The 13,602-nt window shown below is 38.4% G+C and overlaps 1 protein-coding gene across 4 annotated transcripts in view; it reads right to left on the bottom strand.

The window, feature by feature from the left end:
* The window catches only part of IL12RB2 (interleukin 12 receptor subunit beta 2), an 83,455-nt gene that overhangs the window by 44,229 nt on the left and 25,624 nt on the right, over positions 1-13,602 (bottom strand). For all 4 annotated transcript variants that reach the window (XM_004762973.3, XM_045064707.1, XM_004762974.3 and 1 more), the window contains 4 exons: positions 11,691-11,805; positions 10,584-10,768; positions 9,239-9,381; positions 7,373-7,523 (listed from right to left, as the gene is read on the bottom strand). In XM_004762973.3, coding sequence (XP_004763030.1) covers positions 7,373-7,523; positions 9,239-9,381; positions 10,584-10,768; positions 11,691-11,805 — 594 coding nt within the window. The remainder of the gene's footprint in view (positions 1-7,372; positions 7,524-9,238; positions 9,382-10,583; positions 10,769-11,690; positions 11,806-13,602) is intronic.

Below are 13,602 nucleotides of genomic sequence, written 5' to 3'. Positions count from 1 at the left end.
TAAACAAAAATCTGAACAAACTAGATAATCCAGACATTGACTACATAATCAGGATTTGGAATCCTGGGTGTGCTCAATGTCAAAGCCAGCTGACTTGTGCTAATGTCTCTAGTTAATTACATATTGGTAAGAAATTTGAAGGAACACTCATTGCCTTATTAAAGATCTATAACCTACCAGATTACTGTGGAGCTAAGAATTGAATTCTAGAATCACAGTCTCTTCAAAGGAAAAATTGCAAGTGAAACTGAAATTTTAATGGTGCCCACCTGCTGAGTTAGCCTCTATTGGAGAGAAATCATTAGTCGAATCTGTGTGAGTTTCAAAGTACAAAATTTCATGACCAGGGGTGTTAAACCACTGCTGCTTAAAGCAACAGAAGAGCTGATATTAAAGAGAATCTCTGACATTCAATTGACACAAAATCACTTGAAGTTCTAACCTCAGTGTTATCTAACAAAGGCAGATAAAACTATTATAGGCAGGCCAGAAAAGGAAAGTCAAATGCCAAGTCCAAGTGATTACAAAACAAATGGACACAAATGATTAAAAATACAAATATTGAGAAATGGAAGTCAGGTCTCCTGAGATGAAACTACCTCTTATATAATAAATGGGAAAACTACAGGGTTGAATATAGTCACCGCATGAAAAGCAGCAAAGATCCTAAATTAAGCAGGAGATGGGTCTAAATGACCTTGAGGGTGCTTCCAACTCTAAAATCCCAAGATTCTGGGTTTCTGTGAAACAGTACGTGTGGCAAACAAATCAGAGTCAATCCAAGTGCTTCTGAGATGAGCATCCATATCTCAAGTCAGGCAAGTGCAGGCATGTGGTCAAGGGCAACTGAATTGCAGGTGGAAAGCAATCTCTCGATAGAGGTTTTCACAGGCAGTGAGGAGGAGTATAAAGATTTCCAAGAACAGTGAAAATGGAGAATTTACCACAAAGAGAATATGGAAAAGACATTATCTTGAGAGAATTTAACACAAAGAATATATGGAAAAGGCATTACCTAGGGAGGTTTCAGGTAGTGGACTAAATGCAGCTCATGAGATTTTTTGGTCCAAGTCATGCTCCAACCAAGACAAGGCAGAGATAAGTTATTTGTTGCCCTGGTTCCTCAATATCCACTTTTTGGGGATGACACATTTATTTAAAATCTAGTTTTAAACAATTAGATTCAAACAGATCTTGTAAGTATCTACTTGATTAAACAAGTTTTAATTTCAGATGTTATCACCAGCTATGCCTGCACAGGACACCCTGCACAGACTCCCCCATTCCTCTTCCTTCTTGATTAATGATGTTTAACACTTGATTCATTCTTTCTTTTCACCTCTTTCTGTCACCTCTTTTACTGTCATGAAGGGCCACCAGGTTATTTCTTCCCAGGAGCTGGTATCGTCATTCCCTCTGCCTGCCCACTTCTAATGATATGTTTCTCTCAACAGAGGTTTCTGTTTCATATTTCCCTGAGCAAAAAGAAGTAATCAGGCAGGGGTTCCCTCATCTTTTCACCATGGAAACTTCCAAAATTCACCATTAATTCCCAAACATAGCACTCCTACTTCCATTACATTTCAACCCCTTAACCTGAGTGCTTGATCCTATCCTCTCTTGCTTTATCAAGGATCTTTCCTCCACTTCTCATGTATCATTAATTTCTCCCTCTCCGCTGGGACCTTATCATTACCTTGAAAAATCATTACATTTTCTCTGATCCTAAAACAAAACTAGCCAAAGCATTTCCTGATACCTTGTCCTGCTCCAGTTACTCCCTTGCATCTCTGCTCTCCTTCATAGAACTTCTTGGAGAGCTGTGAATTGTCCTGTCTTTAGTCCCTCACCTCACACTCACTCTCAACCTACAGCACCTTAGATTGTCTCCCCATCATTCTACTGACACTGCCTCTGGTTGGCAGTGAATCTGTGTTGCCAAATCTAAGAGTTATTTCTTTGTTCTTATGTCATTGGACTACTGAGCAGCCTTTGACATAGTTGGGGAAGCTCTCCTTTTTTTTTTTTAAATATGTATTTTTTAGAAATATAATCTTTTAACATTTTTTAAAAGATTTATTTATTTATTTGTGAGAGAAGGGAAGAGAGAGGGAGAGAGTGCCTGCTAGGAGTGGGGCAGAATGAGAGAGGGTGAGAGTCCCAAGTGGACCCTCCGTTGAGTGCAGAGCCCGATGAGGGGTTCAATCTCATGACCCCAAGACCATGACCATAAGATCATGACCTGAGCTGAAATCAAGCATCAGATGCTTAACTAACTGAGCCACCCAAGCACCGCGTTTTTAACATTTTTAACATCCAGGTCACAAGTGAAGAGCTCATTTCTTGATAGAAGAAGGGAGGTTTCACCCATACTAAAATTAATGGAGGCGTTGTGCCAAAGTGCTGATGGGAAACAAAACAAGTTGTATTACAGTATAAAATTATGATTAGTTCAGAAGCAAGCAAAACTAATTATTGTTTAGAGATACATACATTTCTCAAACCTATGAGAAAAGTGCTGATAAATGTAGAGGATAATAGTTACCTCTGGGGAGGAATGAGAGGGGTAAGAATATATCGGTAATTTTATAGTATTTAAGTTGAATGGTGAGTTCATAACTGCTCATTCTGTTGTTATCCTTTGTAAGAATATCCTAGCTTAAACTAGGATAATCATAGTGGCAACAGAAGGAATGAAGAGGTTCTGAATATGTTTAGGAGAGTCAAGTGCTAATATAGGGGAACAGGGGAAAAAGAGAATTTTTTTTTAAAAGGAGAATTTAAGGATAATTTCTTGGTTTTTGACTTCACTAACCAGGGAGATGGTGGGATTGTTTACTGAAATAGAAAATACTGAAACTGAAGTATTTTAGAGATTTTGTCTAGGCTATGTGTGGTTCAGAATGTCTGTTGATATCTAGGTGAAGATATGGAACAGGCTACCAGAGCACGAATCTGAAGTTTTGGAGGGAGTCCAAGACTGAAACTATATACTCTAACTACCTACCTACCTACCTATCATCTGTCTGTTTAGTTTTAGAGCCATGGGACTGGATAAAGTCACCTGGGAAAACAAGAGAGCCATAAGGGTTGACACTGAGAAGAGAAAAATGACCAGTAAGAGACCAAGAAGAACTGACCAATAAAGCAAAATAAAATCCAGGAATATGAGATTTCACAAAATTCAAAAGAATCTAGTACTTCAAGGAGAAACTAACTCCCTTCTCCTACTGCAATGACCTTGGAAGCCATATGTTCTAGGTGAGGGAAGGCCACAAAATTCCCTTGGAATTTTGCATTTCTTCTTGGTGTTGTATCCTCCAGGAATCTTTCCCTAATGTTCCAAAATAGACTATAAGTCCTTGAGTTTGAGGGTCTGACTTGTTATCATTGTATCCCAGCACCTGGCATAGTTCCTGATACACAAACACCTTCCTCACAGATCAGCCAGAGAAGCATATATTTTTCATTGGTTTCTGTTTGGAAGGCTACAGGGAAAGCATTTCTTCCTTTGGGATAATTACCATCTTATCAAATAATTGAACCCAGACATTGATTTCTTCCAGGATAGGTGCTGGGCTTAGAGGGGACCAAAAAAAGAAAGAAAGGGCAGAGACTGTCATTAGATCTCAAGCAACATTTTCCTTCTAATGAAAATGTTAGCATGTAAGCCTCTTTCAAAGGCTAAGAACTTTTCATTCTCATCTTCTCAGGTCTTATGGAAGAAGACACAAATATATATTCAAGTTTAGCTAGTTTAAGAGTCAGCAAATGATGGCCTCTTGGCCAAATCTGCTCCCTGTTTTGGTACAGCCTGTGGACTAACAATGGTTTTTTAATTTTTGTTTTTGCATTTTTAAATGGCTGAAAACAAAGAGAAGATTAGTTTTTTGTGACATGTGAAAATTACATAAAATTCAAATTTGTGTCCATAAATAAGGTTTTATTGAGACATAGCTTTGTCTACATATTTATACACTGTCATTGGCTGCTTGTACACTGTAATAACAAATTTTAGTACTTGACAGAGATATGGTCTGCAAAGCAGCAAATATTTACTGTCTGGACCTTTACAGAAAATTTTGCTGACCCCTAAGCTAGACTGTTATGAAGTACTTGACAACCAAAATGGTAAAATAATCTCTAGTATTTAATTGGCCTTTTCAGCCCAAGGTAACTGAGGGATGCAGAGTAAAGAGTTCAGGCTATGCAATGAACATACCAGTGTTCAAAACCTGGCTTCTCTACTTATTCTGGAACCTTGAACAAGCTCCTTCCCAAATGAAAAAAACAATAGCTAAATTTATTGAATCCTTACCATGGGTCAGGACTCTTGTCTTCATTTAAATTTACCCATCTTGGCAATATTTCAGAATTACAAATTACTAATTTGTAATTACAAATTACAAACTTGAGATGGGGTGGTTGCAATGGGTAACCCTACATTTTCTCCCCTCTGGGGGGGGTCTCTCACCAATCACCCATGCCATCACCTATGCTGGGGAAGGGTTATTCCTTTTACTGCTCTGCCATGAGTTTGAGCATGTAGCATTTTCTTTATTCGTTGTCCATAGTATAGATTACAGAACATGTAAACTGTACTTTAAAAAATGGTGAATGAGCGGACAAAAACACTTAATTGATACTACAGCTCTGAGGAATGGCTTGTTCATCTTTATTTTGGAGTCTCCTCCTGGGTGTTCTGAATGCTGAGGGAAATCACCTCCCCCCAACACCTGGGCATATTCTCAGGCATGTCTGGAGGCCATGCAGCCCAAACTCAACTGTTTTCCACTACAGTCTAAATATGGTTGCTCAGTTCCCAGTATCAGGCCTGCTTTTGACAGATAAGGGCTGAGGGACTGTCTTCCTTAAGAGAGGAAAGCAAGTTCTTTTCTCCTACTCCTTATTTAGTGGCCATTTAAAAAGTGTTTTTCATGGAGGACCATGACAGAAGTTGAATTTGATGACATAGGAAAGAGCCATATGGAGTAAATAAAACCCTCCATCTCTGATGACGTGATCTAAGTAACTGCCCAATCCACCAGGAGATAACATTGCTCTCAGTTTTGAGCAGCAAAGGCTGCAAAGGGCTCTATCATAAGGTCATTCACAGCTTTAAAAACTAAAAAAAAAAAAAAAAAGAAGAGAGAGAGAGAAAGCTTACCAGTAATTTTTTAAATGAGTACAGAGCCAAAGGCTGAAAGGAAAACGTTCTTTAAAAAAAAAAAAAAAAAGTTCACACCTTTTAGGTGATATCAGTTGGTGTTTCATAAAGAAACTGATGACAGAAGCAGTGGTAAGGGGTGAAAACCATACCGCTCTGAGTAAGAGGGAAGAGGTCTTGCATCAACCCACAGAAGGATCAAACACAGTCAAAGGAAATGCAGACATTGAAAGGAAGCCAGCAGAGCTTGGTAAACGTGGTATCTCAGAGGATGGGTTTCTTCACAAATGTCTGCGATTACTCTGAACAAGCCAGTTCCTTGGTTTAATTCATAACTGTCCACGAGTTCACAACCATAACAAGCAGCTGCACTCATTGTTATGATAGTGGTTTATTTTAGGGGCTATGAGAAAGTTACTGTTCTACCTTGAAGTGTTTTTAATTCAACACGTAGACACTTAAAAAAAAAAATCCTTTTCACGCATCTCCAAACAGGTCATTATTAAATGTCAGTAAGAATGACAAGAATTCACAAGCCCAGAGTTTCCCTGGTTTATAGTTAAGCCTAATGTGATAGAACTTAAAATCTTCTCAGCCTACTTACTACCTTGGCCTTGGACATAAAATATGGCCCATTTTCAAAAATTTTATCTGTAGGACACATAAACAAAGTATAATCCACGAGGTATTTAAAATATACATTACTTTGACTATGTGTAATAAAAGAATAAAAAGAGTAAGCTCTGGATTAGAAAAAGGACAAACATTTAAACGGAGAACAAGTGGCTCAACATTAAGAGATTTATATCATAAGGGGCGCCTGGGTGGCTCAGTGGGTTAAGCCTCTGCCTTCCAGCTCAGGTCATGATCTCAGGGTCCTGGAACAGAGCTCCGCATCGGGCTCTCTGCTCACAGGGAGCCTGCTTCCTCCTCTCTCTGCCTGCCTCTCTGCCTACTTGTGATCTCTGTCTGTCAAATAAATAAATAAAATCTTAAAAAAAGTAGATTTATATCATAAAATGAGAGGGAATAAATTAGAATTTGTTGGGTGGATTTATTTAAAATTTTTTTAAAAATACGGAATGCAATTAATATAAGAATAAAGGAAGAATACACAATTATCCTACAATTTATATATTAGGTATTTTATCTTATCAGGTAGACCCTTTGGGTCCTTGAAAGTCACTGGGGTATAACTGGTAAGTGCCATCAACTCTCAAAGGTCATTAACAGAAAATGAATGTAATTTGTATCATGAGACTAACTTACAGGCACACATATCCATAAATTTTACAAATAAGCACTTAAGAGTTTCTTACTTGAATATTTCAAAATCTCCACGTAATAAAATAATGGATTATATGACAATAATTTTTCTTCTGAGCCAAATATACAGATTAAGAGAAGCTGTGTAGTATGTCACTAAATGAGTGCTTTTAAAAACTAATATTCAGATGGCTACTTCTTGTGTATCCAAAGATTTGCTAATATTGACATAAAGCTCAGACAGGTAATTTTGCTCCAATAAAATTACACCTTCATAAGCTGTCTTTCCTATAATTGCCAAAAAGAAAATTCTATCAGACTGAGAATTATATTTGATATCCTTTCCGTAGCTATGGGCAGTCTGGTGGCCCTCACTTGAGCAGTGAGTATCAAAGGCATGATGAAGGCAGTGCCATAATATTTAGAGGAGAGAGGATTGCTGGATGTTAAACTTTATTTAAAATGTTATGTCTCCTGAGTCTATCTTCTTTCAAGCTTTTAATTTTCATAGAATACAGAAAGTAAAATGTATCAGGTTTTAACTTCTATAAAGGAATGAAATTACTGGTTATGGTTTTGTGGAATGAGAGAGTTCCTGAGATAAGAAGTGAAATAGAAATAAGAGTTATAACCAAACATCACTAAAGCATCATCTGGTAACCACAGGACAACATGTGGCAAGCAAGGGTGGGACTAACTGAATGTTAAAATTTCCTAGCAATATAAACATATCGCCCTGGACAATTACAGTGTTTAAGCTAATGTCAAAGTTAACTTGTTAATTAATATACTCATTTACTTGTTCATTAATGCATTAAATTAACTTGTTGGTTTAGTACCAGTACTTAGAGATCCTAGTCCAAGGAAATCCTTATATCTTCCTCTCCCTCTCGTCTCTCTCCTCCCTCTCTTCCCACTCGCCTCTTTAAAAACACATACCTTCTTCCGGTGTTTGTGTTCTCAACGATTCACTCCAATCACTCCAACTCCCTTTATATAGATGTAGCTTAGAGGAAATCTGAAATTCATACTCTGTAAATGGCTTCAGATCCAGCAAATCATGTCTTCCTTTGGCATTTGTAGTACTGACCTTGAATCAGACAAGATTTTTTTAAAGGGGTCTATTTAAATTAAAGAATTCTGACATACATAGGTAAGAAACTTGAGTTAATAACTCCTTCTGTTTTATTTTAGATCTGTCATTCATTGAGAAGACAATGACAGGGTTATTGAATACAAAGGACGTTAATATGAATTAACTTCTCAATAAAAACAAACTCTGGGGTCTAAGAACCCATCTATAAAGGCCCAAGGGGGATCCTGAAACAAACTGAAAAATACCAATTTTCAAAAGAGCCTTGGAGAATTTTCTAGAGATTATTATTTATTTGGTCATAATTACAATGCGATAACTGTTTCTTTTAAAATAATTCTTTTGGGGGTGCCTGGGAGGCTTACTCATTAGGCATCTGCCTTTGGCTCAGGTCATGATCCCAGGGTCCTGGGATGGAGCCCTCCCTAGGGCTCCTTGCTCTGCAGGGAGCCTGCTTCTCCCTCCCTCACTCCCCCCGCTTGTGTTCTTTTTCTTGCTGCATCTCTCTCTGTCAAATAAATAAATAAAATCTTTTTAAAAATAAGATAAATATTTTATTTATTTGAGAGAGAGAGAGAACAAGAGCAAGCATGAGCAGGGGTAGGAGCAGAGAGAGAGGGACAAGCAGACTCTCTGCTGAACAGAGATCAGGGCTCAATCCCAGGACCCTGAGATCATGACCTGAACTGAAGGCAGATGCTTAACTGACTGAAGCATCTAGATTCTAACACAGACATAGAATTGACTTCAAAAAGAAAACTGTATGTTAAAAAATTAATTACTATATTTCTCCTGAGTTTCAGCTATATGTGGAACTTACCTTTTGTTATTATTATGAGTCATTATATTTTACAAAAATACTAGGAGGAATTATAATCTTAAATTTAATTGTAAAAACATTAATGTCTAATATTAGATCAAATTGTGGGTCTTTATTTTTGGAATATTCAATTCCATATGAGTTTCTATGGACAATTCCTAATACTCCTCCTTCTAATATGTTAAAAAAATTACTAAAAAGTAATACAGAGGGAAGGGTAACAGAAAAAGGTGAAATGAGTCCTTTACTAGAAATAAACCACAGAAAATTAATATTGGTTTACAGAAGCCAATGGCTTCTTAGCCATGAAGTGGCTAAAAAAATTTCACAATCAGGGACACCTGGGTGGTTCAGGTTTAATCCCAGGGTTCTGGGAGTGAGTCCCACATAGGGCTCCTAACTCCATAGGGAGCCTGCTTCTTCCTCTGCCTCTGCCTTTCCCCACCCTTCCCTGCTTGTTCTCTCTCTCTCTCTCAATTAAAGAAATAAAATCTTTTTTTTTTTTATTTGACAGAGAGAGATCACAAGTAGGCAGAGAGGCAAGCAGAGAGAGAGGAGGAAGCAGGCTCCCTGCTGAGCAGAGAGCCCGATGTGGGACTCGATCCCAGGACCCTGAGATCACGACCCGAGCTGAAGGCAGCGGCTTAACCCACTGAGCCACCCAGGAGCCCCAAGAAATAAAATCTTTAAAAAACATTTCAGAATCAGTGATCAGAACTAAAGATGGTTCTTAACAAGTAGAGGTATATGTGACTATCTGATATGTCCCAAGTGTGTACTTCAGGCTACACATTCTTAAACTCCGTATTTCGCCGGCAAGAAAATACAGAGACCTGTGCAGTGATATTAAGAGCCCCTCCCTGATTTTCCCATTTACTCTAAAAAGCATTACCATTTCCCAGGGCCCACTGCTGTTGGGCCGATATCTGAGTCGGTTAAGCAGCACCAGCCCCTCATCGCTCCACCGAAGGATACATCTGCTCACAGAAGCATTCACACATTTGATTCTGATGTCCCACGGGGGAAGAGGTCTCACTGGTAATCAGGACAAACAAAAGAGTGTGATTCAGGCTCCACAATCAGAAATAAACTTTGTTTTGATGTGAGATAAAAAGACTTGAACAAAACTCATTTCTAAGATACATGAACACCAAAGTTGGTGAAATATAGAAGACAGAAACCCCTGGCTTTCAGAGAAGAAACAGGTTGATTCACTATGAAATAATTAAAATAATTCTTATCTATCCTTATTTTTACCAAATAAACTACCTCCAACATTAGTGATAGTGTCAACTGCATTTAATCCAATATATCAAGAAAACCAGTGTGCCAAACCTGAGAGTCTCAATGGCTGAGAAGACAGAGATGGCTAGTGGTGATCACCTCTCAGAAAGGGAAGAAACGCTAGTAGGAGAAGGTCATGTGGAAGGGGCAGAGGAACAGAGAACACAGGAAAAGAGGAAGAAGGAAATAAGGGACTATACAGAGGAATAGTCAATGTGAAGAAATGGAAGGTAAGATGGGGAGAAGAATGATAGGAAAATATATAGTAAATGCCTATGTCAAGACTCATAGCATTATGTGAGCAAAGAGGTGCTGTGGGAAGAGAGGAGACACACACAGTGGAGGCCAGAACTTAAGGCAGGCCAGAAGCCCAGGCCTACTTCGGATAGTCAGAACTTGGACATGCTTGAGATTGGCCTCTGATTCAATTGCTAATTATATTTGCTCAGAAATGCGCTGGGATTGGCTTTGTCTGGCTCCCAAGGTGATGAGAGGAATGGAAGTAGGTATTCTCAGAGAAAGATGTGTTTGTACCTTGATACACTTTATCAGAGTTGTCACCTATGCTGGGGCCCAGCAGGCCCACAGGTAGCCTATCTCAGAACAGTGGAGTAACCATGGGGTTAAAAAGACACCTCTGCCAAGATGTGCCTATACTGAGCTTCATGAATAACCTTGCAGGACCCTCTCCTCAGTCGAATGGTATCACTGGTAGCTAATGCCTCCATAGGACTGGGCTCTTTTTTCTCCAACAGAAAGAATAATATTGAATATTTAATTTCATATGATCATCTCTATAAAGTTCTAGCATCATACACCCCTTTACTTGCATCAAATATCTATTCTTTGTGACACTGTCCCTTTTGAAAAAACATACAGAACATTCAAGTGATGTTTAAAATAATGTTCATATACCAGTGAATGATACCTGTAAAAAGTAAAATAAATTGTACCTATGTCCAGGAATGTAAATGTGGATGGAAATGATGAAGCACTTCCAAGGCTATTATTAGCAGTAACCTTGGCTGTGTAGCTGGATTCAGGCATTTCAGGGGTTAGACTGACTCCAAGGTCCAAATGGTCACAATAATGACCATTACATTGCTTCTGCCAAGTTAAATTTTTTGGTCCACTTAACCTATAAATAAAAGACAATTGTGTTTAGCAAGATACTTTATGAGTTACTTGCTCCTTCTAGTACAAAGGAATAAAATATTAAAATATTTAAAATTCTAGACATTTTGTTAAGGTCAGTCTTATTACTAGGAGATACATTATGGGGGTATTTATATTCTATGCTCATAAATAGGAGCATATTTTCTCCCCTCTCCCCTTTCTCAGTAGGACTGAGACTTTTTGATGTTCATATAGATAAGTAACCATAGCTACACTGCCTAAATTCCCAAACCCTGGCTGACATTCTGGCTCCTCAGGGCAGATCTAATTTTTATACAAAGCACCCAAGGCCACCTAGGCATTTTATGCACAAAAGTGCCAGTTTTTAGTACACACTGGAACCCTGGGCTCCACTTCCTTTCCCCCATTTCCTGCTCACTTTGGCATAGAGCAAACCAGGTGGGTCTTTGGATGGGATTATGGGATCAACTCCAGGGAACAGACTCCCAGACTCTCCTTTGTGAGGACTTTCAGGTCAGGCGAAGGTGCTTTAATAGGAAACTCTTCCAAAGCTAATGGAAAGCTACCACAAGGTTGAGTCTATTTATGTATTATGACCCCCAAGAGTTTGCAGCTGTAAAACAGGGAAGTGATATAATACAGCCAGTTTAACCCTATTACGGCAGGGAGGAACATCCATAACATGGACCTTGAATGCCCTGAAGAAATTTCCGAGTTAGAGCTCAGATCCAAGACCTTAGTTCCCACACTGCAGATGAAATTAACCAGTTTTAATTGATGAACCCTAGACTTTTTTCTTAAGTACCTAATTACCTAGAGGTGTCTAATGCTTCTCTCTGGTAAAAATAAAGCTGTTAGATATTTCTAAGGTAGTCTAAGATAACACCTACAAAATAGCTGCAAAAATACAGTCTTTCACTCACTGTAAAGTATACGCAGTATATAGATGGGTGTCTTGTCCTCTGTCCCAGGTGCATGTCACAGTCCCACGTTCACCCTTCTGTATACAAGATAAGTTTTGAGGCTGTTCTGGAACAACTTTAAAGACAAAGTGCAAAGCCTCATATTTTAAGCAGCACACAGTCAATATCTCAATTATATTGTTAATATTTGGCAATAAGATAACAATATTTCCCCTATGTTTAGATTCCATCAAGTTTAAATTTGTTTCCAAGGCATGAATATCTTCTAAGAAACAATAGTGAATATGGATCAAACCTGCCAAGTCCTATACATTTTTAGGTTTTTTTTCAATTAGACCTCACAGTAGCACCATCAAGTATTTATTGTTACTATCCTCAATTTATCCAAGAGGAAACTAAGACTTAGAGGCAAACTATCTTGTCCCAAATTATAAAACTGTGAAGTGGCAGAGTCAGGGCTCCAGTCCAGGAGTAGCTAACTTGAGTCAGAGCATTTTACCACCACATTCCCCCATTCTCCCTGACAGGTGAGCATCCAGGACTAGCTCTATTACTACTGGTGAGGTTGAGTTTACTTACCTAGAGTGAAGTAATTCAAATATTAGAAACCTCTAAAGATTAGATCCATGGACTGGATATTCGCTGCCAAGACATTTCCAGCCACTGGCCCTAGACATGTCTTTTTGGGCTGTACCAGCTAAATCCAGGTATAGCATCACCTGGAACACTTTATAAATGTTTATAAACTGATTCTTATTTACATGGACACTGAGTACCTTCCATGGGCTGGGCATTACTAGCTATGGACATACAAATATGTACAAGGCAGGCAAGGTCCCTTCTATTAAGGGTGTGTATTTGTAAATTAAGCCATTTTCTAGTCAAAGGTAAACCCAAAGCTAGGAGCTTCTCAGATTTAGTGGAGGTAAGAGAAAATACTGTTACTCATTCATCTCATTCTACTCTAATACTGCTACCCACATGTAAGAGATGTTTCATTTGGGTGAGATAAAACAATTATACCACTGGGGCACCAGGGTGGCTCAGTGGATTAAGCCACTGCCTTTGGCTCAGGTCATGGTCTCAGGGTCCTGGGATCCAGTCCTGTATCAAACCCTGCATCGAGCCCTGCATCTGGCGCTCTGCTCAGCAGGGGGCCTGCTTCCTCTTCTCTCTCTGCCTGCCTCTCTGCCTACTTGGGATCTCTCTCTGTTAAGTAAATAAATAAATAAAATCTTAAAAAAAAAAAAAAAGCCCTAGATATTGTCTGTACCAAAACAAAACAAAACTATAATGGATGAGATAAATGGCTTTTTTGGTGTATGTGTCTTTAGCAAAGATCACAGACCTGGGCACGATAACTGCCCCCTATGTGATAGTAGACAGATTAACTTCTCACAAGTTCAGTTTCTTCATCTATAAAATGGGTATACAATATGTAGCTCATATAGTTTTATTTAATGGAATAATAGACTTTGTTTTCCTGAAAGAAGACCCTCTCTCTCTCTCTATATATATATATGAAATATGTATATCTTATATTGAATATATATGAACTATACACATACAAACACACACACACACACACACATACTGTATACAGTTCCCTGGGAAAGGGTGCAGGGAAGGAAATATTTTGAGCATGGTTAAATGTATATATACACTGTATATGTTTGTATACATAACTATTTATGACTGATGCACTTAGACTACTACCTTAACTTCTCATTTTCTGTAGAACTTTTTGTTTATCTTGGAACCAATAAAAATTGTCTTGTTCTTCCATTAATTTTCTTATTATTAATATAATTCCAAACTCTCAAGCCGATTATCTGAACCACTATTCCACATATTCAAATGCTATTTCATTTGCCTGAAGACCTCTTTCTTGGGGCCTTAGGAACTATCCAAC

Source organism: Mustela putorius, unplaced genomic scaffold, assembly GCF_011764305.1.
Source record: "Mustela putorius furo isolate JIRA1106 unplaced genomic scaffold, ASM1176430v1.1 tig00003853_pilon_pilon_pilon, whole genome shotgun sequence".
Lineage (NCBI taxonomy): Eukaryota > Metazoa > Chordata > Mammalia > Carnivora > Mustelidae > Mustela > Mustela putorius.
Note: the sequence above shows the minus strand (reverse complement) of the source record. Positions and strands in the feature narration are given on the sequence as shown.